This window comes from Capricornis sumatraensis, chromosome 1 (assembly GCF_032405125.1).
Source record: "Capricornis sumatraensis isolate serow.1 chromosome 1, serow.2, whole genome shotgun sequence".
NCBI lineage: Eukaryota > Metazoa > Chordata > Mammalia > Artiodactyla > Bovidae > Capricornis > Capricornis sumatraensis.
In genome coordinates this window covers 228002797-228030342 of record NC_091069.1, presented here as the reverse complement: position 1 = coordinate 228030342, position 27546 = coordinate 228002797, and the positions used below count along the sequence as shown (strand labels likewise).

At 37.5% G+C, this 27546-nt stretch overlaps 1 protein-coding gene and 1 pseudogene across 3 annotated transcripts; both read right to left on the bottom strand.

The window, feature by feature from the left end:
- Positions 1-332: 332 nt before the first annotated feature.
- On the bottom strand, positions 333-26182 carry LOC138084733 (phospholipid scramblase 2). 3 transcript variants are annotated; one of them, XM_068979142.1, is made up of 9 exons: positions 25847-26179; positions 21117-21142; positions 15983-16024; positions 12492-12694; positions 11155-11197; positions 8398-8618; positions 6335-6496; positions 3605-3766; positions 333-1175 (listed from the first exon to the last, which is right to left on the bottom strand). In XM_068979142.1, exons 2-9 carry the CDS (start codon positions 21127-21129, stop codon positions 1143-1145), a joined length of 879 nt encoding a protein of 292 aa, XP_068835243.1. In that variant the 5' UTR covers positions 21130-21142; positions 25847-26179; the 3' UTR covers positions 333-1142. The 3 variants fall into 3 exon arrangements, with proteins under 3 accessions (XP_068835243.1, XP_068835326.1, XP_068835342.1); XM_068979225.1 differs by lacking the exon at positions 6335-6496 and having other exon boundaries at positions 25847-26182; XM_068979241.1 differs by lacking the exons at positions 15983-16024; positions 21117-21142 and having other exon boundaries at positions 25847-26178.
- LOC138076837 (tigger transposable element-derived protein 1-like) overlaps positions 25991-27546 on the bottom strand; it is a 47990-nt pseudogene continuing 46434 nt past the window's right edge.

The window sequence follows — 27546 nt, the reverse complement described above, 5'->3', positions numbered from 1 at the left end:
AACACACTTTTCCTTTCCATGAGGTAAATGGTGGGTTGGATATCTCTCACTTGATTCAGTTTTCCCTACAAAATAGTGTATAAAAATTGCACTAACTTTCTGACAGGAAGAAAACTCAGTTTCCAGCACAGGCATATACATATTTTACCAAAGATTATCATACGCTTTAGCTCTTTAAAGATTTGAAAGGGAAAGTGAGGTAAATGTGTAAAGTTCAGAATATCATGTGAATTGACTGTTCACAGTTTATTTAAAAACAAAAATCAAACATTCAAAGAACTATATCAGCAATGTTTTATTTTAGTTATTTAATTATTGGCAAAAATAATCTAATATAGACCATTATAAACATTTATACTCAGACAGAATGAAAGAATATAGAACAGAAGCTAATTATTCTATATATAATTACTTCAAAATATTACAGTATCCCAGTTTTAGAGTGAGTGAATCTTTAAGTGTGTCCTTCTTTGGTACACAATCATTCTTTTAATCATGAAAAATCATTAAAATTTGGTAATTTATAGTCTTGTCAATATAAAAATGTTAATAGTTGCAGATTATAGAAGTTAAATATAGTGTGATTTTCTGAACAAAAAAATACAATTGACAATATGAATATTGAGTATTATTTAAGCATAATTGTAAAAATAAACACTGAAAATTACATTCATTTTGAACTTTTTTGAATATACCATTTTTGCAAAATAACAGTTGTTACATAGGAAATAGCTAGATTTAATAAAATAATATATGTTTATATTAGTAGTACTTTAAAAAGACTTTAATTAATTTTGCTGTACAGATTGAAAACAAAGCAGAAACTCTAGTTTAAAGTAATTCATCATAGGAAGTTATGTTTAAATGTAAAAATTTCTATATCCTTTCTCCAAAATGCACAATGAAAAAGAAAATGTATAAAAACATTTATAAGTAAGTGATATAGAAAACAAACTCTTTAATTTGAAAAGTAAAATCATATGCCTGAAGCTTCAGGTATCCTAGTATAATTTACACATGCTATAATAAATCATTTACATAAAGAAAAAATCCACCCAGTTTTTCTTTTACATAGTCCCAATCAATATACGGACTTCAGATTTTCTGAGACTTTCATAAATGTACTACCACACTCCTGCTCTCTATTTAGTAGTCATTTCAAAGAACATGAAGTCCTAGAGAAAAACAAAATACAGAAATGAGTTTTCAGCACCAAGCAGAGATCAGGTCTCAGATGCATAAATACTAAGGGATCTGATGAAACACAATAACATACTTGCTAAACAAGAAAAATCAACTGTAATACGTAGATCTAGGAAAAATTGATAGCTTTAACTTTCCAGTTTAATGGTAATTAAATCCTACAATTCTGTTAACTTATTGATACCTGCATGAACTTAAGTAATTCTCAGGTAATTTCTGTAAGTTTCACTTTTTTTCATGCTTCTTAGAATGTTCCTCTTTCAATCTTTCTTCAACTTTTTGAACTCCTTCTCTAGTAACATAACTTGTGTTGTGACTGTACATGGAGCTCCATGTACAATGTTTAGATTGTTTCAGGAGAATGGCAGCCATCTTAGACTTAGAATAACATCTTAGAATTTTGGGGCCCAATTTTATGACTTCTCTTCCAAGCCTGTCTCTCTATTCCTCAGTTTGTCTTACTCCATCAGTTTCTAACCAAATCTTCATCTTTATGACGTCCAAATTGTATGGATTTTAGCTCTCTCACATCTGTCATTTTCCTTTATCCCTTTATAAAGAAATAACTGAATCTTTATAACCATTCACTTGTAGTTGCACTAATACAGTTGGTCATCAGGATTTATTGTTCTAAAATTTGGATTTATAATTATTTTTATTTATACGTAGCTTAAAACTAACCAGTTAACTAAACAATTTTTAGTATCTTTCCAAGGTCTATAAGAAGTTGCCCTATCTACCCTATATTCACTTCTTAATAACCCCACTCCAGTATTCTGGCTTGGAGAATTCCATGGACTGTATAGTCCATGGGGTTACAAAGAGTTGGATATGTCTGAGGGACTTTCACTTCATAACCCCACCAACACCCTCCAGTCCCATATCTCATCTAAGCAGACATCCCAAACTATTCTCTCTGCCCTATACACATCATATCTTTGGTTATGGTGTGTAAACCGTTGGTTAAACAGTTCCCTAAGATTAAGATTACAGTTTTCTTCTCAGGTGAAATAAACATTTGTTGAAAGCACAATTTTTAAACAGAACTGTGGTTATCTTTAAAATGTTGTATAGAAAATATCATCTATCCCAAATTAGAATAGCATATTAAAGTCCCAGTGACTACTCACCCAGCTTAGTTCACCAATTAATCTATCCCTTATGTTCCCCTGGCTTCATCTCCGTTATTTAAAAGCAAATCTGTGATAAATAACCATATCATTTCATACTGAAATACTTCAGTATATACCCTTAAAAAATATGGACTGTTTTGTTTTTGCATAACCATAATAACATCATTTTAAAAACCTTAATAATTCATTAATATCATCAAATAGCCTGTGTTCACAAATGCATGAAGGTCTTATAAATGTCTTTTTATATTGGTTTGTTTAAACCAGTATCCAAACAGAGTCTACAAACGATATTAAGCTGGTGTTTCTCTTTTCATTTTTATCTTCCTGATATTTATTTATTGAAGTAACTGAATCTTTTTCTGTATGTTCTCTCACTTTTTAGTGTTTTTTTTTTTTTTTTTTCTGATTGCTTCTGCATATCAGTGTTTAAGATAATCTAGTGGCTCCAAACCTCACTTGCATTGCAATCATACGACAGCTTGAACACTTGATGGCTTGGTTCCATCTCCAGATTTAGTTTACTGGATCTGGGTACAGTCTTGACATAGGGAGTGCAAAAGCTACCCAGGTGTTTCTACTGTGCAGCTAAGGTGAAAAACCACTGCTCTGTCCCCAGAGACCTTGACATTGGCAACATAAGGAATCATCTAGGGAGCTACACAAACTTTTAATGGTGTGCATCTGATTTAGTTAAACTGGGGTATGGCTTACTACTAAAAACTTCCTAGCTAATTTAATGTGAAGACAAGTTCAGAATCAATGCTGTATTCCATATATTTCCTCTCAATTGATAGTTCCATCCAAGACTTGATCAAATGTACACTCTTACTGCAGTTTGTATTTCTGTATTAGATGGTTTAATAATGAATAAGGAAAAAAATGTCCTTGTTTCACTGAGACTTATTTCATTTAAACACACTAGAAGATTCAAACTCTTCTCCAAAGTACCAATTTTTTTTTTGTTTGTTTGTTATTGGTGGTGGTGGTGGCTTTTTTTTTTTTAACCACTAAAACCAGAACTTCTCCTTAACATATAACATCCTTCTGGTACAGTGTGAAACTACACAGACCCTCCAGAGAGAAGCTAGTCACCTGTGAACCAAGAGTAGCAGAACAAAATGGAATTTCAGAGCTAAGATTAAACAGGACCACTTTCAATAAAACCTACAAATTTAAGGTCATTTAAATATATAAAATTTAAAAAATTATTTCAGGATAAAACTAGAGAAACCATCTGTACCCTAGATTAGCAGGGGTAAACTTACAATGAGGAAACATGCGCCGAGCATCACAGCTTTCATTTTCACATCAAGGTCTAACGGGAACTGGATGCCAAAGTTATCAGCATCTGTAAATAACTCTTTAATAAGGCCAGTCCAGTGCTTGGAAATCTTGCCAACCACATACTTCTCATCAAGAGATTTAACCTAAATTGAAAAAAGAAAAAGGACAAAAACTTTTAGCAAACTAATAAAGCTACTTTCCAACTAGAAGTAAAATGAAACCAATATTAAAATTATATATATGCCATCATAACAGTGAACATTATATCACTCAGTAGATGCAGGTAGATTCCTATGTTTACTTACAGATTCATTTTAAAAACTTTATTTGCTACAGAGAACTAATATGAAAGTAGTTTAGCTGAAATAGTTAACATTTTCTATTCTCCATTAAGATATACAGTAATAAATTAGTTGAGTCTATCCAAAATAAAATTCAAGCAGGAAAAGATACAACTGTGAAATGATTCTTTGAATGAAATTTCTAGAAGCCATCTGGTCGGGGGAGTGGGTAGTAAATGAAACTCTAATCTGACTTTAGCTTAAGATTAGTACAGAAAGTTGACATAGGTTGAGTGTTTAAAGGGGATGGAAGGACTCAGGAAAACATAAAATGCCAAGAGGCTGGAAAAGAGGACTGGCAGTTTTGAGTGAAGTAAACTAACCAATAAGTAATTTGATGGGATGCCCCAGGTCAAGGCTTGGGGTAAGACTGGACAACAGAATGGGACTGAACAATAAAAGAGGAAGGATGTATGAAACAGAAGGACTCCAAAGTAAAGTTTTTCTAATTTTATGTTTCTATCTGAGTAAAGCTCAGGCCCATGATAAGGAACGGAACAGCTTGTAGCCAGTGGAATGAACCTCACAAAGTGGGCATTTGGGGGCTGAATGTAGCCCACACTGACCAGGGTATTTATAGGCAGGGCTGTATCACAACAGGAAGAGATGTGTCCTTTTCAAATGTACACAAGTTACCACACATGCTGGTAACAGGTTGAAACCAGCTACGTAAATGTGGGGAGATTAAAAACAGCTGACTCATTTTATTTGAATGTAGATAGTTAAATTCTTTAAAAACCTGAAATAAACTTCTACTGTGAATGATTTTGGAGAAGGCAATGGCACCCCACTCCAGTACTCTTGCCTGGAAAATCCCATGGATGGAGGAGCCTGATAGGCTGCAGTCCATGCTAAGGGTTGGACACGACTGAGCGACTTCACTTTCACTTTTCACTTTCATGAATTGGAGAAGGAAATGGCAACCCACTCCAGTGTTCTTGCCTGGAGAATCCCAGGGATGGGGGAGCCTGAAGGGCTGCCATCTATGGGGTCATACAGAGTCGGACACGACTGAAGTGACTTAGCAGCATGAATGCTGTGATAGCCTGGATTACTGTTCATCAAATAGTCATTTCAGTGTTCTCCCTCTGAAATCCAGTAGACTTCCCTGCACACTGAAATTAAGACTTGGCCATGTTCCTTGTTTAACCAATGGAGGGTTAGTGGATGTGACACCAGCAGAGATCTTGGCCTTCATCCTGCTCTCCAGTGATCAGCCACTAAAAATGCATGATCCAGGCAGCTGCTGTTGATGCAACTCCAGAGTGAACATACCTGGAGCAGACCTGAGGCCAACTTACAGCCTAAATCAGGGCCATCTGTCTAAGCCTAGGTATATATCCTCCAGACACAGCTAACCTTGAGCTCCATAAGCATGAGAATAAATTCCTGTTTTCTTAAGCCAATGAGTTTTAGGGGCTGTTTGTTATGCTACAATGGCAAAACAGACTAATACAAATTCCCTATTGCACACTTACATGTTTCATCTGCTAATAGATGTCATCTAAACACCTTACATTTTATTTTTAATTAAAAAAAATTTTTTAATTAAATATACAAAAAATAATTTATCAGCCACCACAATCCTACTACTAGACTTACAAGATATTAAGATTTCCTTTTTTTTTGATTCCTACAGAAAGAAATTTAAAAATTCACTAAAAATTTATGTAAGAATATGTAAATTTTTAATGGAAAGGAACAGAAAAGTATATACGGATGTACAACTGGAAAGTCAATAGGATTAGATGATTTTTAACTAAGTACTAAAAAGAAAATCTTAAAAACAAAAACCTATATAATAAAATGATTTCAATTTCTAGAAATAATAAACTTGTATTATATTACTATTACATTGATTAACTTACAAATTTAATACAAATAACCGATAAACTATTCTAAAAAGAAATCTATAGGTTCATCATAAGGGGGCCAGCCCTGCTCAGTTTTAGAATTTGTCCCTTCTGTGGAAATCAAAGATGCCAGAGATTCTGAAGAGGGCCTAGAGAACTGATAGCCTGTGTTTCAGACTAAGGAAAGACCATATGCTTTGGAAACCAGACATTAATGACAAGGTTAATGTTCCACTCAAAAGGGATAATATACAGAAACCACCATGTTTAAATGTTAGATGCTTTGTTTATATTTATTTGACTACAAATCTCTGCTTCTCTTTTTCCACTTAGCATAATCAGCACTAACACTTAATCAGAGCAATAAACATCTCTCTGACCAAAGATAAATGTATGAGCACACTGAGTCCCTCTTGGAATATCAGGACATAAATATTCATTTAATATATTTGTAACATCCTCCCAGCTTATTTTATTAACTAGGAAAGCAAAACCTATAAACATTATCAAGTCTTACCTCAAAATCAATATCTGTACAACAGCTACAGACGATACACGGACCAGAAATTCTTAGTACATCCTCTCGCCTCTCATTTTGAATTGTAAGCTTTGGCAGGCAAGGGTGCCAGGTCTGAGTAACGTAACCTACTGGGACGCCAGGAGGAGCCTGGATTTCTATCTACAAAAGCAAAAGAATATATGAATTGTTTGTCAGACACTGTTCTAAGCATCAGTTAACTCATTCTATGTCCTTACCAGGTTGTTACTATTATCCCTATTTATAGAGTAAGTAAGGGGAGGAACAGAGAAGTAAATTAACTTGTATCAGATTCCCCAGCGGCAAAGTGGAAGAGATGAGACACCAACTCAGGGAGGCTGCATGCCCAGTATCTACTCTGAGGTACTGCTCTGTCAGTCTCGTATATTTTTAAATTTTCATACTTATGAAAAATGTCTAAATTATTAAAAGCTATTTTTTAAACTCCTTTAAAAATAGGGGTTTAGATGTATGGACAGAGCCCAGATCACCGGAGCAATCTTCAAATAAGGTCAGTAGTGCTAGGATGGAAAGAAGATGGGGCCTGGAATCTTGAAGCTGAACCTCAACTCCGCAACCTTGAAAGCATCTTGGCATGTTCATCTGTAACTGAGGACTTCCTAGATCTGTTTATTAAGGCCAATTATATGCTAACATGCTCTATAAATTGTAAATCATATTCTATCAAACTCTGTTTTACCTCAGCTATTCTAGAGTATTATTATATCTAAACTAATTGACATGGAAAACAAAATAATTCAGTGTGAACAACTTCAGTTATCCTTTCAAAATCAGTGCAGTATTAGACACCAAATTTCCATGTGCTTGTAGCTCCGTCTGCCTTGCTCTCACAGCTACCCGTGAGGACGACTGGGGAACCCAAGCAGCACTGGTCTCAGGCCAGTGGAGATACAGGCAAAGGTCAGCTTCCTATAAACACTCTGTGCCCTGGTGTCCTGCCCGAGACCCACGTTCTCTGTCAGAGGGCTGTCAAGTGCTATGGAAGAGACACCTGATCTTTATGGGCCTGAAGGTACTCACAACTTGCAATATCCTGTAATAGGAATTACAGGAACTCAAGTATACTACTCTTTCAAATGGAGAACTGAAAAACATAGGAATTGAAATTTCTCAGAGGGAGCCTCTTCTAGGGTAGCTCCCTGTGTGTGCATTCGTGCCCAGTCACGTCTGACTCTGTGTGTCCCTAGACTGTAGTCTACCAGGTTCCTCTGTCCATGGGATTTTTCAGGCAAGAAGACTGGAGTGGGTTCCCATTTCCTACTCCAGGGCATCTTCCCAACCTAGGGACTGAACCTGCATCTCTTGGGTCTCTTCCACTGGTAGGCAGATTCTTTACCACTAAGCCACCTGTGCTAAGTTGTTTCAGTTGTGTCAGACTCTTTGTGACTCTGTGGACTGTAGCCCACCAGGTTCCTCTCTCCGTGGGATTCTCCAGGCAAGAATACTGGAGTGGGTTGCTATGCTCTCCCTTCAGGGTATCTTCCGAATTCAGGGACCGAACCCATGTCACTTACATCTACCTCCATTGGCAGGAGGGTTCTTTACTGCTAGTGTCACCTGGGAAGCCCTCCTTAGCTCCCTGTAGGTTGGCTAAAATTATGAGATGAACATATGTGTTCTTTTCCTCACTCTTCTGTCCACTTGCTACTGGGATGGCATTTGAGGATATTCCCTATGGGGCCCTCATCTGGCTTTGGCCAAGCTCTCATGGTCATTTCAGGTAAGGGCCTTGACCCAGGCACCCTACATTCTCAGCTCTCCCTGAAGACCAAGGAGTCTGGTCTCTGAGATCTCTGATCTCACCCCAGAGGGCACACTGCTCAGGACTGTGGGCCAAACTGATCACTCCTTTCCACCTTCCTGCCTTCCTACAATTTACTCTCAAGGATAAACTGATAGCTGGTGAACCACTTCACCTTTAAATCTCACTTTATTATATAAATTCACTGATAAGGTGAAAATTCCTACAGAACTACTTTGCAAAGTATTTGTAAAAATTACCATGTTAATCGCTCACCCACCTCTTGCAGGCAGCAGGGAAAACAGCAGCTGGCACACCGTAGTGGTCTTTCCAGAGTTATGACTTCTCGACCCATATTATCAAGAATCTTCATGGTAAAAGGCCTAGCAGGCCCACAGCAATTTCGAGTGCAACAATCAGTATCCTCTGCTGCAAAGTAAATCCTCTGTCCAAGGCTGTTCTTAATTTCATATTTGTTATTAGTTTCAAAACCTATTAGGACTAAAAATATAAAAAGAGGGACTCATTATGTCTACAGCATTAAAAGAATAATCAGTCCATCCTAAGATGCTATAGTGTCTAGCTGTACCATTTTTAGATGGTACTTCATTTAACACAGGAGGAAGAAAAGGAAAGGTGTTTAGAAATGATCTAAATACAGAAAAAAAGTGAAGGGGATGGAGGAGAGGGTATTAGAGTACAGATAAATTTGGAATTTCTATATGAGACACAAGGGCTTCTTGTGCCTACCAACACAGGAGAGGCAAGAGATGGGGGTTCAATCCCTGGGTCAGGAAGATCACCTAGAGCAGGAAATGGCACCCTACTGCAGTATGCTTGCTGGGAAAATCCCTTGGACAGAGGAATCCCACTCTTCCCATCCCTGGGGTTGCAAAGAGTGGCACACAACTGAGCAACTGAGCACACACGCACGTACTTGTCCACAGCCCTCATTAACACGAGTCGTAGGATATTAGAAGTCATCAAAATATTGAGCAATGAAAAAACAGAGGGACAAAAATCAGTCTCTAATATTGGTGTAGATGGATTTAGATAAAAATGTTCTTCACAGGTTTCATCACCATGACCTCCCTTAGGTGTCTTTGCTATGACTTAGGCAGACCCTGACTCTGCCTTTAAAAGAGCCAGCCTTTACCTCAATATCCACCTGTCAAATATTTTATGTAAAAAAAGTTAAAGTAATCATGAAATGGGATCTATTACCTAAGTGCTTCTTAAGTAAAGTAATCTCAAAATTCTTCAGCTTGTTAATCTGTAAGGTGAGATAAGTGAGCTTACACAATCTGTTTCTTTCTAGTTACTTAAAAAATGAAAACAAATAAAAGAATTCTATGGTTTTGTCTTTATTATCTCTTAAGTTTTGAACTGGGACACGTCTCAGGTGCTAAAAAATAAACTGAGTAATCTTTTCTCTATACCATTTATAATGTTAAAATATAAACTTGCAATTTAAGACAAAAATAAGAAAATTAGATATCCTTTTTAAAAACTGAAGAATTTATAATTATTAAATTTGAAATTTACTTTGTATTTCATGACTAATACATATATATTTTTTTAAATATATGCAAAACTTATAAATCTGAAAACTATAAATGGAGTGCTATATAATGTACAGTGTCTGATTTTTTGGTTTTTATAATATCAAAAATAAACTCTAAAACGAATCATTAAAAAAACTGAAAATTCAAATTACCATACTCCTTTCCAGAGAAAATATAGTATAAACAAACTAATAAAAATGAGAACATGATGAGACTCCCTGGTGGTCCAGTGGTTAAGACTACGCTTCCAATTCAAGGGGTGTGGGTTTGATCCCTGGTTGGGTAACTTAGATCCCCCATGCTGAGAGGCATGACCAGACAGTAAAAAAAAAAATAAAATAAATAAAACTCCCCACAGAGAATTCCCTGGTGCTCTAGTTGTTAGGACTTCATGCTGTAACTGCTGAGTGGGTGGGTTCAATCCCTGGTCAGGGAACTGAGATCACACAAGCTGGGCAGCAGGACTGCGCCCCCCTCCCACCCCAAAAAAGAGAACATTAAATTTCTAACAGTGAACATCACAAGTAATTTAAGTAGAATAAGCAATTATATATTCTAACCAAATATTAACCATATTACTATAGTAGTACAATTCACTTTATTATTCCTATCAGTGGTAAAGAACTTTGCAGAGATGTGAAGAAAGATTTAATAGATATATTCTAAAATCTATTAGAGTTTTCACTGAATTGTCTATAAGGAAAATACATTGGTTCATGAATTTACCCAGGCTCTCTTTCCCTGGCAGCAGTCCTAAAACATCTACTGGCTTTCTTAAGTTTACTTTGCACCTGAGGAGCCCTGGACCAAAGGAAACAACTGTAGGAGTCAGGCCCCGCTGATAGGAACAGCAGTGATATTCTAGGAAGTCAGGTGTTTTGGCTGACTGGTCAGCATCCTTCAGTGCAGTGGCCCTGTGCCCAAGGTGATAATTCATAGCCCGTGGAACAAAGGTTTTATAGGGTTCTTCTGAACTCCCAAGAAAAACCATGGACAATAATGAGGTTTTCCAAAACATCCCCATCCATCCAAATTCAGAGTTCATTTACTTTGGAAATGTAGTAAGGTAACTGAACTACTGCTTGTGACTCTTTGACAATCTCAAGCTCATCACAAACTGGGGAAAGAAAAGTTGAAGAGATAGAGGTTAGGGTGGTTACTGATAGAATCACTGAAGTGATTTCTAGAGAGAAGACTGAACAAAAGTAAGTTTTGATTGGTTTCCTCCCAAGTCATGGTCTGTATCATGAGGACAGATGTCCAGCTTAATGGTATTTTAGCACTTGACTATTAATTTCAAAAACTGAGCTGCTGATAATCCTTATCAGGATTATCATTATCACAGAGACATTTTTAAAGCCAGGTTTAATTTCAACATCCCTGAAGGTGTTATATCTGTGTTTCATGATACGCTTTTATCTGCATAAATGTCCTCTCTTCCTAGAAATATGATAAATACAATGAATACATACCTTCCAGAAGTTCCATTTGCTGATGAATCAATAGCTGATCTATCTATTATAGTAAAAAAAAAAAAAAGAGAGAGCTGTAACCATGTTATTAAGCCAAACAAATTAACATCAGTGTTTGTATGTTTCAAAAGAATGTATATAATCAGTTATCAACATTTATCAATAGTTAATAACTGTTTGTATCACTTCTAGGTATAAAATTAAAGTTAGTATATTTTTAACAACTACTGAAATGTGTTTATTTTTAATGTGGGCAAATTCAAGTCAAGCAAAGTTGACTTACACTGGAATCCCTATAAAATTAGAAAAAAATGTTCCTTCCATAAAAGGCCTAAGAAATATTAAGACCTTTTCATCCATTTAAAGAGCTTTTTACTACAAATAAAAACATTTTTCAAGTGTGCTTAATATCATTTATAGTAGTGATGACTTCCCCAAATATATTGTAAGGGCTTAATTTTTCTTAAAAAATAATATACTTAGGGTATTTCTTAGAGAATTTAGGAACTACCAAATTCTTATATTATATGCTGCCCAAGTGCATTATGGGAAATTAAATTAGTGCAGAGTGAAAGAGAGACAGCTCATTTGCTGAAAACTAACTTACCAGATTTCTAATGCCAAACAAATACTAAACCTCACATTGCTGAGGTAAGCCATTATGCTGTACAGTTTTTTCCTTATTGGTAGCATTAATAAAATTTGGTCTTCCAAAGAACAAGCAACATAAAAATGTAATTTTCTAATTATTATAAAGGGTAGGTCATATTATACACAGATTATTAACTCCTTTCTTAGTACCACTTGTGGAAAACGAACACTAAATTGAGTCTGCTGTTTCTTTCCAACTCCTGGGAAATTATTCAGTGTTGCGATTAAAGGGCACAGTTTTCAGAGCCAAGGTCCCGGAAGTAAAAATCTGTTCCTACTTCCTGTGCATTTTGATGTTGAGCAAATTATATAACTTCTCTGTACCTAAGTTTCTTCTTCTGTAAAATGGTGATAATTATAATACTTACATATCACAGTATTTTTTTAAAAAGAATTAAATGAGTTACTACATGTATTACACTTAGGAATAAAGCATGGAAAATAGTGCTTACTAAAGGTTTGCTATTGGTTGTTACTGCAGATTATATTCAAGATCATAGAACACACAATTTCCTAAGACATTTGCATTTTGCTGTAAAAGTAAACCTGACCTAGAAGAATTAGAGTAATTTGTTAGTAAAGTTGTTTACTGTTTCACACTTCTGTGAATTAGTTAATTGTTAATCTCATTAAGTAAACTGGGAGCACTGTTTTGTTTTTAATGAGTGTTTTAGGTATTGAATTACCTGAGTTAAATATTCCAGTCCTGGTGGGCAGTTTAATGGAGGTAGTGGTGCTGGCATCCATGGTACCTGTGTGGGCTCTCCTGGGTGACCAGTCACTGGCTGGTATTGGACAGGAAGGCCGACTGGGCCAGGACTTGCATAGTCAGGTGGTGGCACTGGATAGCCAGCCTGGGGGTCAGAATAGCCAATATGTCCTGGAGGTCCTGAAATATGAACATGTGAAATAATTCATAACTGCACAGAAAAATGCAAACCAAGTCTTTTAGGATCACCCCAGTTGTCTATAAACTACAATTTCTACTCAGAAGAAACAGGACTTCTAAGATATTTTTAAATCTTAAGATATTTAAGATTCTTAGGATTCTAAGATATTCTTATCTTTCAGTGATTTTTCAATGAGGTATCTGTGGTTTCATGTCCACTCCTATTTTGAGGGCTTTAGGCTCTGTGTACAGAGTTGCCACACAGACTTACCCTTATCAGTCAAAACTCAGATGAAAATATGCCTGAAAACTAAGGAAGTAAAATAAAGTCAACAACAATCTAGAGTCAGGTACATAAAACTTCTGAAATGGCTTCTTGAAAAAGAGGGATGGCATTGTGTAGAAAGCCCCAAATAGAGGCTCTGAGTCAGCATTTCTATGGCCAAACCACCTTGTGAAAAAATGATTACAGAATTCTAACAAGTGACATTTCCTATACGTATACTTCTGACAGTAGTTTTGCCCCTTTGTTGTATACTCGACAACATCTGGAGACCCTTCTGGCTGTTACAATTGGAGGGTAGAATTAGCCTCAGGTGGGTAGAAGCCAGGGATGTTGCTAAATAGCCTAAAAGCACCAGAACAGCGCCCTGAAAAAAAAAAGAATTATCCCTCCGAAAATATTATGGTGCCTTTGTTGACAAACCCTCATAAAGAGGTAAAGGCATGTCATTCCTCCCACTACTGTCCAGATACTCCCTTGGGTTAACAGTTTGCCTGAAGTTTTAACTCATGGTGTATTCCATTCCTAAAATCCTCCACATAGGGAAAAAAAAAAAAAGTTTAATTATGATACTTACATTCCAAATTTAAATTTCACAATTTAGCAACTTTCTGGAAAATATAACTTGAGAATCAAGGAAGGTAAAAACTTTCAGCAGGCAAAATTGTCTCAAGTATTTATTAAGCACAGTAGTGGAAGAAATTCAATAAGTATTTACTCTATTCCACATGAATTTGTGATTACAAATATGAAGCTTTGTAACTTTATAATTTAAATGAATAGTCCACAGAGGAACTGTTCCATAGGAATGGAATATAACTTCAAAGAAAATTCTATGTCCTACAATATTTTAATAGTTGTTGGTTGTTTTCAGTTGCTAAGTCATGTCCAACATTTTTGCAACCCCATGGACTGTAGCCAACCAAACTCCTTTGTCCGTGGGATTTCCCAGGCAGGAACACTTAGTGGATTGCCATTTCCTTCTTTAGGAGATCTTCTCAACCCAGAGATTGAACCCATATCATCTGCATTGTCAGGTGGTATCTTTACAATTGAGCCAGCCACTAGGGAAGCCTCACCCATTAGGTACTGTCTGTAACATTAACATATCTATTTTTAAACAGCACTAACTATAGTGAAAAGATTAAACCATAGGAAGCCAGTGAGGGAGAGATGTGAATTAACTGGTTACATTATTAGCATTATTAAATCTTCACAGGATTCTTTGAGAGAATAGTTATTTTCCAAATCAATGGATTAAATAGGCATATGGAATTACCTGAAATAATATTTCATTTACTTAAAGCCCAATTGATTTAATATATTACTAATATAATGGCAAATATTTGTCATTTATTAATTGTAAAGCATTGTGCTGGGTGTTTTACACATAGTCTCATTTAATCTTCAGACCACCTGAATTTAAAAATATGATGCCCATTTTATACATAAGAACTGAGGCTTGGAGGTATAGCAACTTGCTTAAAACCATTACACAATGATTAAATATAGAAGCCAAAACTTGAAGCCTGATCCAGTCTCTCTATACCTGTTTTTGCACTTGCATAATTGGGATAATTAATAGTGTTTACCCTGTTAATATTGTCTGACAATTAAATGAGTTAATCCACAGTCAGCATGATAAACTCTCAATTTTAATCCATCACTGTTGTTAGCATCATTATCATAAAAGACCTGTATTACATGAGCCTTAGACTTGAGAAATAAAGTTGAGCTATTTTTCTCACAAGCTCGCCAGTCTGGTTATAACCTAGTTATGTACTATCTACTGTTACTTAGCCATGGGTGGATTAAAATATCCCCCAAGTGCTAATAATTCTCTAAACACCAACCATATAAAATTTTCAAGTAACAGTTCTCAGCCCTGGCTGCACATTAGAATCACCTGGGAAATTAAAAAATTACTAATCCCAGGGTGCCACAACCAGAGCTTCTGCTTCAGTCTTCCTGGGATGGTGCCCTGGTACTACTGTTGTAGTTAACAAGTAATACTTCAGCCTATGCACCTCTGAGAACTATCATCTTAGAACCTTGACAGTCTTTCTACTTCACATTTTTTTAAACACAAACATCTGGAGGAGATCCAGGCTCCACTGAGAGGTTCCTGGCTAGACAGCTAAACAAGTCACTCAGCTCCAAGGAGATATGTTTGCTCAGAGTAGAATACAAAATGCATAAACCCTTGTGGCCAAACTGGATCCCTTTTGATCCTAAGTCCTGGTCTCTCAACATGTAGCCTGCCTACTTGCAAATGATCTCTGCCATCTGGTAAAGTTCTGGAAATGCTGATGACTGCGTTTCGCTAAATGAAAATCTCTGAAGTCTTCTGGGCAGTGGTTCAAAAGAAATAATATATTCCTCGGTGTATGTAGTGATATGACTCAGTTACTTTTCTGAGAAAGGCAAGGCACAGTTGAGTATGTATATAAAAGTAAAGCTTTCACATTTTTGTGTTTCAAAATGAAAGTGAGAATTATCCTGGGTAGCTATGTTTCCGTTGCGTGAAGCTTCTTCCATGTTTTAGCAGTCATCTCTTTTGCATGACAATCACTGAACACAATTAACTCCAGATAATAAATAACTCAAAAATACCCAGAGACAAATCTCCTAAACAAATGGAGAATGAATAAAATCTGTTACTTAATATGTATATTTTGGTTTTTAATTTATGTGCAATGTTATATTTCATTTGCTGTCAAGTCACTACTGTTTTTATTAACGCTATATCCTGTATAGAAAAAATATTTTAATGATCTTTATAACATATAATCAAAGAAAAAATCAAGAACTACACTGTCAATTTCATTTTTGCCCCTTTAATAAAAGACACTACTAAAATACACACAGAGATAGGCACACACATACAGACATACACACACACATCCTTTGGGGAATGTCCATAACTGATAATTTTTTTTTTTTTTATTCTTTAAGCCAGTGTTTACTTGGGAATGCTGCTGATGGATATTCAAGGGTATACTCACCTGTTAAATTTGTTCCTAGGTGTGGAGCATTTATTTGCATATCTGTAATTCAACAAAAGGTAAACATATATCTTCTTAAACATATATATACATATCAGAAAAATGTATAGTTCTTAGGTAATTTCATTTACATGCGCTTGTGCTGTATTGAAACAGTGTGGATTCTTCACTTAACAAAAGTGGTGCCTGTTATCAAAGGTAATTTGCAGTAGAATCCTGGTTCAAATTCTCTTTGAATAAAATATGCAGCTAAGTTACTGGTACTGAATTTCTATTTCTCAAAAAAGTTTGATGAGTGTTCTCTTCCATATTTTATTTTGTTATGAGGAAAAAATAGATTGTTTTAAAACCACATATAGACTGTGGAGAAACAGATAAATGAAACTAGTTGGATGTGGGTTTGGTAATGGAAGGATTATAGGTGATTTTAAAGCTATCTATAATTGTTGCTTTAAGAATTATGTTTTATTTATTTATTTTTTTTATATTCCAATTTCCTCCTCACAATATTGTGTTTCTACCTTGTATCACTCTTATTTCATGTGATTCCATGTGTGAAGATCTTGTCTTGCCTTGTTCTGTTTTCTTTTTTTTTTTTTATCTGTTTTTTTTTTTTAATTTTAATTTTTTATTTTTTTAATTTCAAAATCTTTAATTCTTACATGTGTTCCCAAACATGAAACCCCCTCCCACCTCCCTCCCCATAACATCTCTGTGGGTCATCCCCATGCACCAGCCCCAAGCATGCTGTATCCTGCGTCAGACATAGATTGGCGATTCAATTCTTACATGATAGTATACATGATAGAATGCCATTCTCCCAAATCATCCCGCCCTCTCCCTCTCTCTCTGAGTCCAAAAGTCCGTTATACACAGCTGTGTCTTTTTTCCTGTCTTGCATAGAGGGTCGTCATTGCCATCTTTCTAAATTCCATATATATGTGTTAGTATACTGTATTGGTGTTTTTCTTTCTGGCTTACTTCACTCTGTATAATCGGCTCCAGTTTCATCCATCTCGTCAGAACTGATTCAAATGAATTCTTTTTAACGGCTGAGTAATACTCCATTGTGTACATGTACCACAGCTTTCTTATCCATTCATCTGTGGATGGACATCTAGGTTGTTTCCATGTCCTGGCTATTATAAACAGTGCTGCGATGAACATTGGGGTACATGTGTCTCTTTCAATTCTGGTTTCCTCGGTGTGTATACCCAGCAGTGGGATTGCTGGGTCATAAGGTAGTTCTATTTGCAATTTTTTAAGGAATCTCCACACTGTTCTCCATAGTGGCTGTACTAGTTTGCATTCCCACCAACAGTGTAGGAGGGTTCCCTTTTCTCCACACCCTCTCCAGCATTTATTGCTTGCAGATTTTTGGATCGCAGCCATTCTGACTGGTGTGAAGTGGTACCTCATTGTGGTTTTGATTTGCATTTCTCTGATAATGAGTGATGTTGAGCATCTTTTCATGTGTTTGTTAGCCATCCGTATGTCTTCTTTGGAGAAATGTCTATTTAGATCTTTGGCCCATTTTTTGATTGGGTCGTTTATTTTTCTGGAATTGAGCTGCATAAGTTGCTTGTATATGTTTTAAATATTTAAAATTATACATGTACTTCAGTATTTAAATATCCTTTTAATACTTACTCTGGAACTACCCCATTAAGTTTATACCATAGGAAATTCCTAGTATTTGACTGATTTTGACTGACAAAAATCATAACTGAGTTAATTACAACAAACATATTACATTTTGCTATATGGTAATCAGTGTGCTTTCAATAATCTCAATGTATGCACAAATTTGTCAGTTTCCTATTTCTTCATATCTGCATTTGTCTAGTCATTCTTTAGCAACCACCTTGGCCAGAAAATAAGTATTTATTAGCATGTCCTGTGTCACACCTCAGTTATGTTCAATGGCTACACTGGCTCTGCCTTTATGGAATTTATGGTCTAGTAGATACTCGGTTAAAGTGTCTGCCTGCAATGTGGGAGACTCGGGTTCGATCCCTGGGTTGGGAAGATCCCCTGGAGAAGGAAATGGCAACCCACGCCAATATTCTTGCCTGAAGAATCCCATGGAGAGAGGAGCCTGGTAGGCTACAGTCCACGGGGTCGCAAAGAGTTGGGCACGACTGAGCGACTTCACTTTCACTTTCAGACACTCCATTTATGCAATGTTCTCCTTTCTTTCCTATGGCTTATTAACTGTAAATTCAAAATAGTTTATTTTTGAATAATGGGGACATTGGAAGGAATGATGCTAAAGCTGAAACTCCAGTACTTTAGCCACCTCACGTGAAGAGTTGACTCATTGGAAAAGACTCTGATGCTGGGAGGGATTGGGGGCAGGAGGAGAAGGGGACGACAGAGGATGAGATGGCTGGATAGCATCACTGACTCGATGGACGTGAGTCTGAGTGAACTCCGGGAGATGGTGATGGACAGGGAGGCCTGGCGTGCTGCGATTCATGGGGCCGCAAAGAGTCGGACACGACTGAGTGACTGAACTGAACTGAAGAATGAATGTAGAAGAAAAAGTTGACCAGACTTTCAATCTGAAACATTTCCTGTATGTTTCTCTATTATGTACCTTGAAAGACCACTCAAGTCATATGATTTCACAGGAAGACTTGGTCATGCCCCACTCCTACCCTTTTTTTCCCATTATTGGCTTCATAATAACTTCAGCTGAATGGAGTCAATGGATACTGTGCAAATTCAGGTAACAGAAAATCCTCTACTTGAGTTAGGGCTTTTCCTCATATGGACCACAGCATACCCCAAATTATCATACATCACTGCAATATCACAAGTCATTCTGTCCTAACCATCTCTTCTTTTTCTGTCTCGGCTTCAGGTGAGTGGGCCAGCTCCAGTTCTCTAGCTCCTCAGGCTCTGCCCATAGCCCCCTCACAGGGTAAGACTCAACAGATCTCAAGGAAACACACTACAAGTTCGACTTAGAAACCCATCCTTAAATGGTATGTCACATTTTGGCACTTCTTACCAGGTATCGCTGTTTGAACAATAGTAAATACACACACAAATCAAGGAGCTCACAGAGTCAAGAAATTAGGAGGCTATAATCTCTGGGGTTTCAGTATCAGAGCAACAATCCCAGTTTCAGGAATTCCAGGGGTAAGTTATAAAAAGAAAAACAATAAGTGAATGGGTAAGTGCTCAAGTAGATCAAAGAGCAAATGAATTATGGATGTATTTGTGCAATGCAACTTCAGTTCGGTTCAGTCGCTCAGTCGTGTCCGACTCTTTGTGACCCCATGAATCTCAGCATGCCAGGCCTCCCTATCCATCACCATCTCCCAGAGTTCACTCAGACTCACGTCCATCGAGTCAGTGATGCCATCCAACCATCTCATCCTCTGTCGTCCCCTTCTCCTCCTGCCCCCAATTCCTCCCAGCATCAGAGTCTTTTCCAATGAGTCAAATCTTCACATGATGTGGCCAAAGTACTGGAGTTTCAGCTTTAGCATCATTCCTTCCAAAGAAATCCCAGGGCTGATCTCCTTCAGAATGGACTAGGTGGATCTCCTTGCAGTCCAAGGGACTCTCAAGAATCTTCTCCAACACCACAGTTCAAAAGCATCAATTCTTCGGTGCTCAGCCTTCTTCACAGTCCAACTCTCACATCCATACATGACCACGGGAAAAACCATAGCCTTGACTAGATGGACCTTAGTCGGCAAAGTAATGTCTCTGCTTTTGAATATGCTATCTAGGTTGGTCATAACTATTTTTCCAAGGAGTAAGCGTCTTTTAATTTCATGGCTGCAATCACCATCTGCAGTGATTTTGGAGCCCAAAAAAATAAAGTCTGACACTGTTTCTACTGTTTCCCCATCTATTTCCCATGAAGTGATGGTACCGGATGCCATGATCTTCGTTTTCTGAATGTTGAGCTTTAAGCCAACCTTCTTTCACTTTCATCAAGAGGCTTTTTAGTTCCTCTTCACTTTCTGCCATAAGGGTGGTATCATCTGCATATCTGAGGTTATTGATATTTCTCCTGGCAGACTTAGAATAACTTAAAAAATCATAGGACTTTCATATTGTCAACAAGTCATTTTATTGTTAATTCTCTATATCAGTGTATATATATATATACATATACACACACACACACATATACATTCTACTTATGTACACATATACACACAAATTCATACATTTGTATATATGAAGCTGAAGAGTTAAAAGGTAATTATGACCATGACCCAATCAATTATTTAAGTGATCTGAAGCATCTTAAAGCTTACAGCAAAGAAAATAGCTTAATATTATATGAATTTACATTTTGAAAGTTTTTAGTATTGTTAATTAAATTAATATAGCATATATTAAGAAAAATCAAGAAACTTTGTGAAAGAAAGTCAAGGTTTCTGGCCCTAAAGAGGATCTGATATATATGTAGCAAGGCTGGCATTGTGGTAGAGATAAACATCTCTTTGGTTATCTGAGTAAAGATAGAGAATAGAGAGCCTTCCGAAGACAGGATTTTTTTTCCCATTTGATTTCTTTTTCCTCTTCAGAAACTTCGACTTTTTAAAAGAAAGTCTTTTATTACATGTTTGGCCAATACTCACCTTACTTAGAATTTTCTTGAGGAAAAAAAAGCCAGAAAATAAAGACATATTTATTTAAACCTATTCAAATGTGTATTTTATGAGATATATATTGGGGATGTATCAGAGCATTTTATTACAATGCCCTGGCATATTAAGTCCATTGTTTATTGAATAATATGACTTGAATAGTCTTTTTTTTTTTTTGTATATAAAATGTACAAAGAAAAGGGAAGCCTGATTCAGATGAAGTGTAATATTAAATTATATATTTTCCAGTAAGCCTAAGATTTCACTTTTTTTAAGCCTAAGATTTCATAGGTTTATCTAAGGCTTTTTTACTTTTAAAGGGAAAGTTAGTGGTAGTGGATATTTGTGTATATCTTCTCTATAGTCAAAACACTGCCCCAGACTGAGGGTTCTGGAACATAAACAACACAAACCAAATTCTATTCTTTCAGAAACTGAATAAAACATTTTGACAAATAATACATTAACACGAGATTTAATATTATAGGAGGAAAATAAACACTTAGATTACTTACTTTGTTTGTCCATGATTTAAACAGTTCTGAAAAAGAAGACCTGATATAAATACATAGGTCAAATATATGTAAAAGGATACCCGGAAACTATATACACACAAGATACTCCTCTATTCATCTAACCATTGAGAATCTGGTCATTTGAACCCTTCGGTCTTGACTCTTGTTTCCCACTGCTGTGTTTCTGAGTAGGATTTTAGAAATTGTGGGTCAGTCCAGGATGGTGAACGATTTCTAAAAATCTTGGGAGGAGAGGGTCCAAAGAGGAAGGAAGACAGAAAAGAAACACTGTGAGCCCAAGGCCCTCCAGTTAAAAACTTGAGCCTTGCAATCTACACAACCTACAGAGAGCATGCAATCCAGGACCGAGCTACAGTACTGCGCTCCAGCTGTGGTCCACCATGAAAGGGAGAAAGGTTAGCTATCAGGTCACACTATTGCAGATATCTCTGGAATCCCAGAGCCTGAGGATATTTTCTGCCCAGCTTGAACAGCAAATTTGAGAAGGCCTGGCCCCCTGTTTGTATATCAATAAATGATTTTTAGCCTAAAAATGTACACCCAGAGGTTGTAGAAGCTGTTTTTGTCTTCTAGTGACTTGATCCCATCCTAGTCTTTCCCACTATTACCTAGTCACTACTTTTTCCATTTCTCCACCTTAAATCCCAACCCTGGTGTGCATGTTAATTATAATTAACACATTAGGCAAAAACTTGCTACTTGACTGTTTTATCTGGGACCTGCAAACTAATATGAATCAGCTGAGCCCTTTCCAGGCCATCTCCAGTCTTTGCTGCCCCTTTAATAACTCCAACTACTGTGTTACCCTAAATGATAAGTAAAAGCCAACTGATCCTTCCATATCCTTAACTAAAATCTGGTGTTCCCGAGAAGAAACCACATCCTTCCTCTCTTCCAAATTATTGATTTGTCATTGCCTGTCATAAGCATAAATTTTTATAATACAGCAAAGCTCTTAAATATATTCCAATTATAGTCACCTCTTATTATATATACTCAAGAAGTTCAGTAATGGGTTTTCTTAGCCTTGGAAAAATTAAAAAAATATGTTTCTTGTTGCAATGTTGACTTTTTGGATTTTTTTAGAACAATAATAACCCCTGTTAGCATTAACTGGTCAGAAACCAAGTGCTATGGACCTCCTCAGGCCAAAAGAACAAAAAATTAACATCTTATGTTTTTCTGCAGTTATTCTAGAACAGTGAACAATAAACTAAAAAACACAAGTAACAAACGTATGCCAAAAGTTTTCAAAGGCCATATTAGTGTTTTATGTTCTATCACATGAACTAAAAAAGAAGACTAAATTCTTATATACAATAAGCCATGATTACTTTTGTCAACACTCATTTCTGTGATCAAAGAGTATATATTAAAATTTATACTCATTATCTTCAAATGTACTAAGAGTTCCTTAACATATATAAAAATTTAAAACCTAATAAATTCTGGAGTAGAAATGGGTAGTATCCCTTAATTAACACACTAGTCTAAACAGCTCAAGTTTTTACTTTACCATTGTTTCTCATAGGATCACTTTATAAGTATGATTAGTTTTTTAAAAATGTTATATGGCTCTTTAATCAACTAAGCAATTTTAAGGAAGTACTGTTTCAGTCATTCTTCCTTTTCCTAAAAGGCCAGAAGGAAACTCAGTTCAAGGAAAAATCTCAAATAATACCTGGAGATATTAATTTTAGAATTAAATAATTTATTTTTATGAGAAAATCACTGAATTAGTAAAAAAAAAAATTCATTGTTTCTGGAGGGCAAGTCTATCCATCTGAAATGAACTTTGAGTCTTAACGTATAGCTTTGTGAGGATGAGTATCCATTGGTAAAATGACAGAACAAAATCTGTGTCCTCAATTTTCTGTAGGTTTTAGAATTTTCACAATTTCATAATATCTCAAGCAGGAAAAATGGTATGTTATAAGCTCTGGTACAAAATGTGAAGTAACAGTGGAACCTGTATGTGTGCCAGCTAGAACAACGTATTTGTGGACTAAAGACATCCCCCATGTTCATCCCTGTCTGGTCTCCCTTGCTGTTTTAAGGGTCTTTTGGTTTTCTTAAACTTAATGGGTCTATTACAAGATATAACATCACTCAGTTTTGGAAATGACTGGGTGGTGTGTCCTGGATGAATTAATTAGTTAATTAATTCAATATAACTTTTAAATAATGTCTTCCACTGCTCCTAGTAAGAAACAAATCACAGAAAGACTTCCAAGAAAATCTTGGAAGTAGAAAAAGATCTCTAATGAAATCATAGTATATACTGTACCACTGGAATCATAACTGCTTCAGGACAAATACAGAACTTCAAATTATAATTGGATTACTACGCACTCCTAACCTGTTAAATGAGAGCATCTGAGGAAATTAAAGCATCATATACTATACATATATAAGCATATCTCTGTCAGATTTATTCTATCAGAACTATTCTATTGGTGCTCTGGGATATTAATCATAAACCTCTCCTACCAGGGAGAAGGCAATGGCACCCCACTCCAGTACTCTTGCCTGGAAAATCCCATGGATGGAGGAGCCTGGTAGGCTGCAGTCCATGGGGTCACGAAGGGTTGGACACAACTGAGCGACTTCACTTTCACTTTCACCAGGGAGAAGGAGAAATAGTGCAGGTCATATACATTTATATTCCCACAATTCATATTCCAGGAAACCCTTTGACCAATCTCTTGGGGTTCTGAAGTTTCTATCTTATTGTATCAAGAAATATTAAAGTATAACCTGCAATTCAAAGAGCAAATATCCCTAATTTTTGAAAGATTCTGAAACTACTATGCCTATAAACTAGGCATTAACTAGATTTGGATTACTTATCCAAATCCACTTCTTAATTGCCTAAAACCAAGCCAGTTAACATTTTTCTCCAAGTCCCAGGATGGGAATATGTGTTATTATATATGTGTATACATACGTCTGTAAATATTCACTCAGTATAGTTTGTGCCTGTTTTCCAGGAATATTGCTTGAAGGCACTATAACAATCATTAGGACAAAATGATGGACAATTAACAATATATTATTACAAATACTAGTGTTATGAATAAAAATAATGGCTCTATAAAAAGAGTTATGGGGGCACTAATTTAGATGGTGGTGGTGGGTTGTCAAAAAGTGAGATCTGAGTGCCAAAGGCAGTTTAAAATCAACCAGGCTAGGGAGGTGTGTATGTGTTTGTGTGTGTGTGTTGGGGTGGGGGGGTGGGTGGTGAGGCACTGAGGCAGGGGGAACTGTAGGGGTAGAAATCCTACGGCTGGAGTGAGAGAGCTTGGCTCATTCAAGGTTATGAAGATTTGTGGGTGGCAGAGCAAAGAAAGAGATCATTAGACAAGAAAATGGAGAGGTGGACAGGGAGCAGTTCTTACAGGTTTTCTGTCTCTCTAAACTCTCAAAAGCCAGCACATGGATTGTCAGGACAAGACACTTAATTGGTGCTTGTTGATTGATTCAACAGTGTGTTCAGTATTATTTCACTCCCTTCAGTCAGAAAGAACAGTTACCAATCAGATGTGAAGGTTGGCTAACCTGTGATTCAGCCATCTTGTCTGATATTTCTACCCAAATGCAGAAACCTACTCATTTCCCTTTCCATTTCTTTGTGCTTGTTCAGCATTCAAAGCCCCCATTTATTTTCCCCATTTCTTTGTGCTTGTTCAGCGTTCAATGTCCTACAATCCTAATACTTGCCAGTGTGCTATTAAGAGAAAGTTCTATTGTCAAGAAAGTTCCAGGAAGAAGAAGGGTTTCCTGAGTCGCCTGATACTTCCCACTAAGCAAGTGGCACCTACATTAACCATGCATCTCAGACTGCTAAACTAACAGAAATACTGCCTGCCTGTTCCTGGAACTGGGAAGTGGCTGTTCCAGGACTTGCTGGAAGAGCTGTCTAAATAAACCACATGGGAACCAGACAGTGAGCCTGGAGAAGCAGGGGCTTGGTCAGATATTAAAAGTAATAAATCTAACGTTACTGAGCATATTCTGCAGTGCTGAAGTTCTACATTATACTCTAACTCTTGTAACTTTTGATCGTTACCCAATTTCAGATATGAGCCAAGAAAGGAATGTGTAGGAGGAAAGCGCCCAGGATTCCACAGATATCACGTAGTACAGACACGTTCAAGTCAGGCAGGTGGATTCCTACTTTACCTTCTACGTGATAAACCACCTGTCTTGGCAATTCTTCCTGTGTTTCAGGGTGCCTAGCATAGTTTTGGCTCCATCCACAATCCTAATTCATACTTCTGTTCAAAGGCAGCTAGCAGACTCTATTAATCGTCCCTTTGATATCCCTCAAATGCTGGCAGATAACCCTTGAGTCCAGGTTCTGGTCACGACCCAGCGCCGCTGCGCGTCGTTAAGAGATGGGCTAAACTAATTCGAACCTACAAGGCGGTTTCAGGCAGGAAATACCTTGACCTTGGAAAGATTCTGAGACTGGCCAGGATGGGACTGGGACGCCCGGGCCCCGGGCTCAGTCCCTGCTCAGCTTCGGCGGTCGCTTTTCTAGGCCCCCAGCCTCCACCCCCTACCCCCAATCTCAGCGCAATCGCAACCCGCCTGCCCTCGCGCCCCTCGCTCCCAAGTGCCCCAGCGCCCCTCCGCCCACCCTGGAAACACGCGCTGCCCCGCGCCGGGTGCTCGTCCACCTGTCGGCACAGCTGCTCCGGCGCTACCTGCGGTGAGAGGAGCTGCGGGAACCCGGGCGCGGGGCCTGTGCTCTGCTTCCAACGCTTGGCGATCGAGCCTGCTCCTTACACACAACCTTGGCTGGAGTTACCGAGGCTTCTGAGCGATGTGGATGACGAAACCCGTGGTTTCTAGTTTCGTTTCCTAAATCCTGGGTAACAAAGGGGCTTCCCGCCCTCTTCCTCACTTGGGCAGGGCTTCCGCGTCTCTGCGCGAGACCTGGGGGTTGGACCGACGCCCCGGTGCGGCGAGGAGAGGCTGTAGACTACTTTCCTTGCCCCTAGAGCGGCTCCAAATACTTGGGTCTTGAGTTCAGGTCCGCGAGTAACTGGGAGGTCGAAATCAGCTGGAAACTTACAAAGTTATTAACAGGGAGTGGCCGCCTCCGGGCGGACTCTGGGTGCGGAGTTTCCTTTACCGTTGCCTTGACCGACCTCCTTCCCTTAGAGTCCCGTGGCTTTCCAGCCAGGAAGCAGAAGGCACTAAAGAGTACACAGGGCAACGAGTTGAGATTGTTTCTCTCTTTAAACAAGCCTTTTTCTGTTTTGCTCTCTGCTCTCTCTGCTCCTGTCTCTCTGTCTCTCTCTTTCCACTAAATGACGTTTAACTCCTTTGAAGAGCTCTTCCCTGGTGGCTCAGAGGTTAAAGTGTCTACCTGGAATGCTGGAGACCAGGGTTTGATCCCTGGGTCGGGAAGATCCCCTGGAGAAGGAAATGGCAACCCATTCCAGTACTCTTGCCTGGAGAATCCCATGGAGGGAGGAGCCTGGTAGGCTACAGTCCATGGGATCGCAAAGAGTCAGACACGACTGAGCGACTTCACTTTTCACTCACTCACTTTAGAATGTTTACTGTTTACAGCGCTCCTACTAGCAAACAGGCACACTAAGAAAATATTTGTTAAAATAAAAGATTCATTGTTGTTTTTCAATTCACACTTTCATTTACCAAAGTGACACATGACCTTCTAAACAATTAAAGCTGAATATGGAAAAAAGAAGTGAGATGTACCTTGCCTTTTAGCTCTCTGATTGCTAATTATCTATTGCAGAAGGAATAGGAAAACTGTAGAGATCCAGTACGTTGCATTATAATGTTATTTTTCAACCTCCCCTCTTCTATGACTATTGTTCTTGAATCTCTAGACGTTATGTTTTCTCTTAACAGAAGAAATCATCTTGCTTGCTGCTGCTGCTGCTGCTAAGTTGCTTCAGTTGTGTCCGACTCTATGCGACTCCGTAGACGGCAGCCCACCAGGCTCTGTCTGTGGAATCTCTAGGTAAGAATAATGGAGTGGGTTGCCGTTTATGTCTCCATCATCTTGCTTACGGTTGGTTTATACCACTGCCACATTCTCTCCACGGCAATAGAGAACGAGGGTTGGTGCTTCGGCCTCTTGAATATGGACTTCCAAGCATTTCTTATTTTGATCTATAATTTCAGCTTTATTCACCCTTTTGTTTGAAATCAGGAAGTCTTCAGTTTTTAGGACAGTCTCGCTGAGATTCTGTGGTGCTAAGTTGGATCTCTTTCTTCTTACACCCCTCTTTGCACACTATAACTTCCTATTATAAAATAGTTACATCTGCTTCTTCCTATTTTCTCAAACATGTTAAGATTTTGTTTCCCTCTGTACATTAACATTTTCTTGTTGTTCTTGTACTTTTAATAGCTTTGGTTTTTGTTT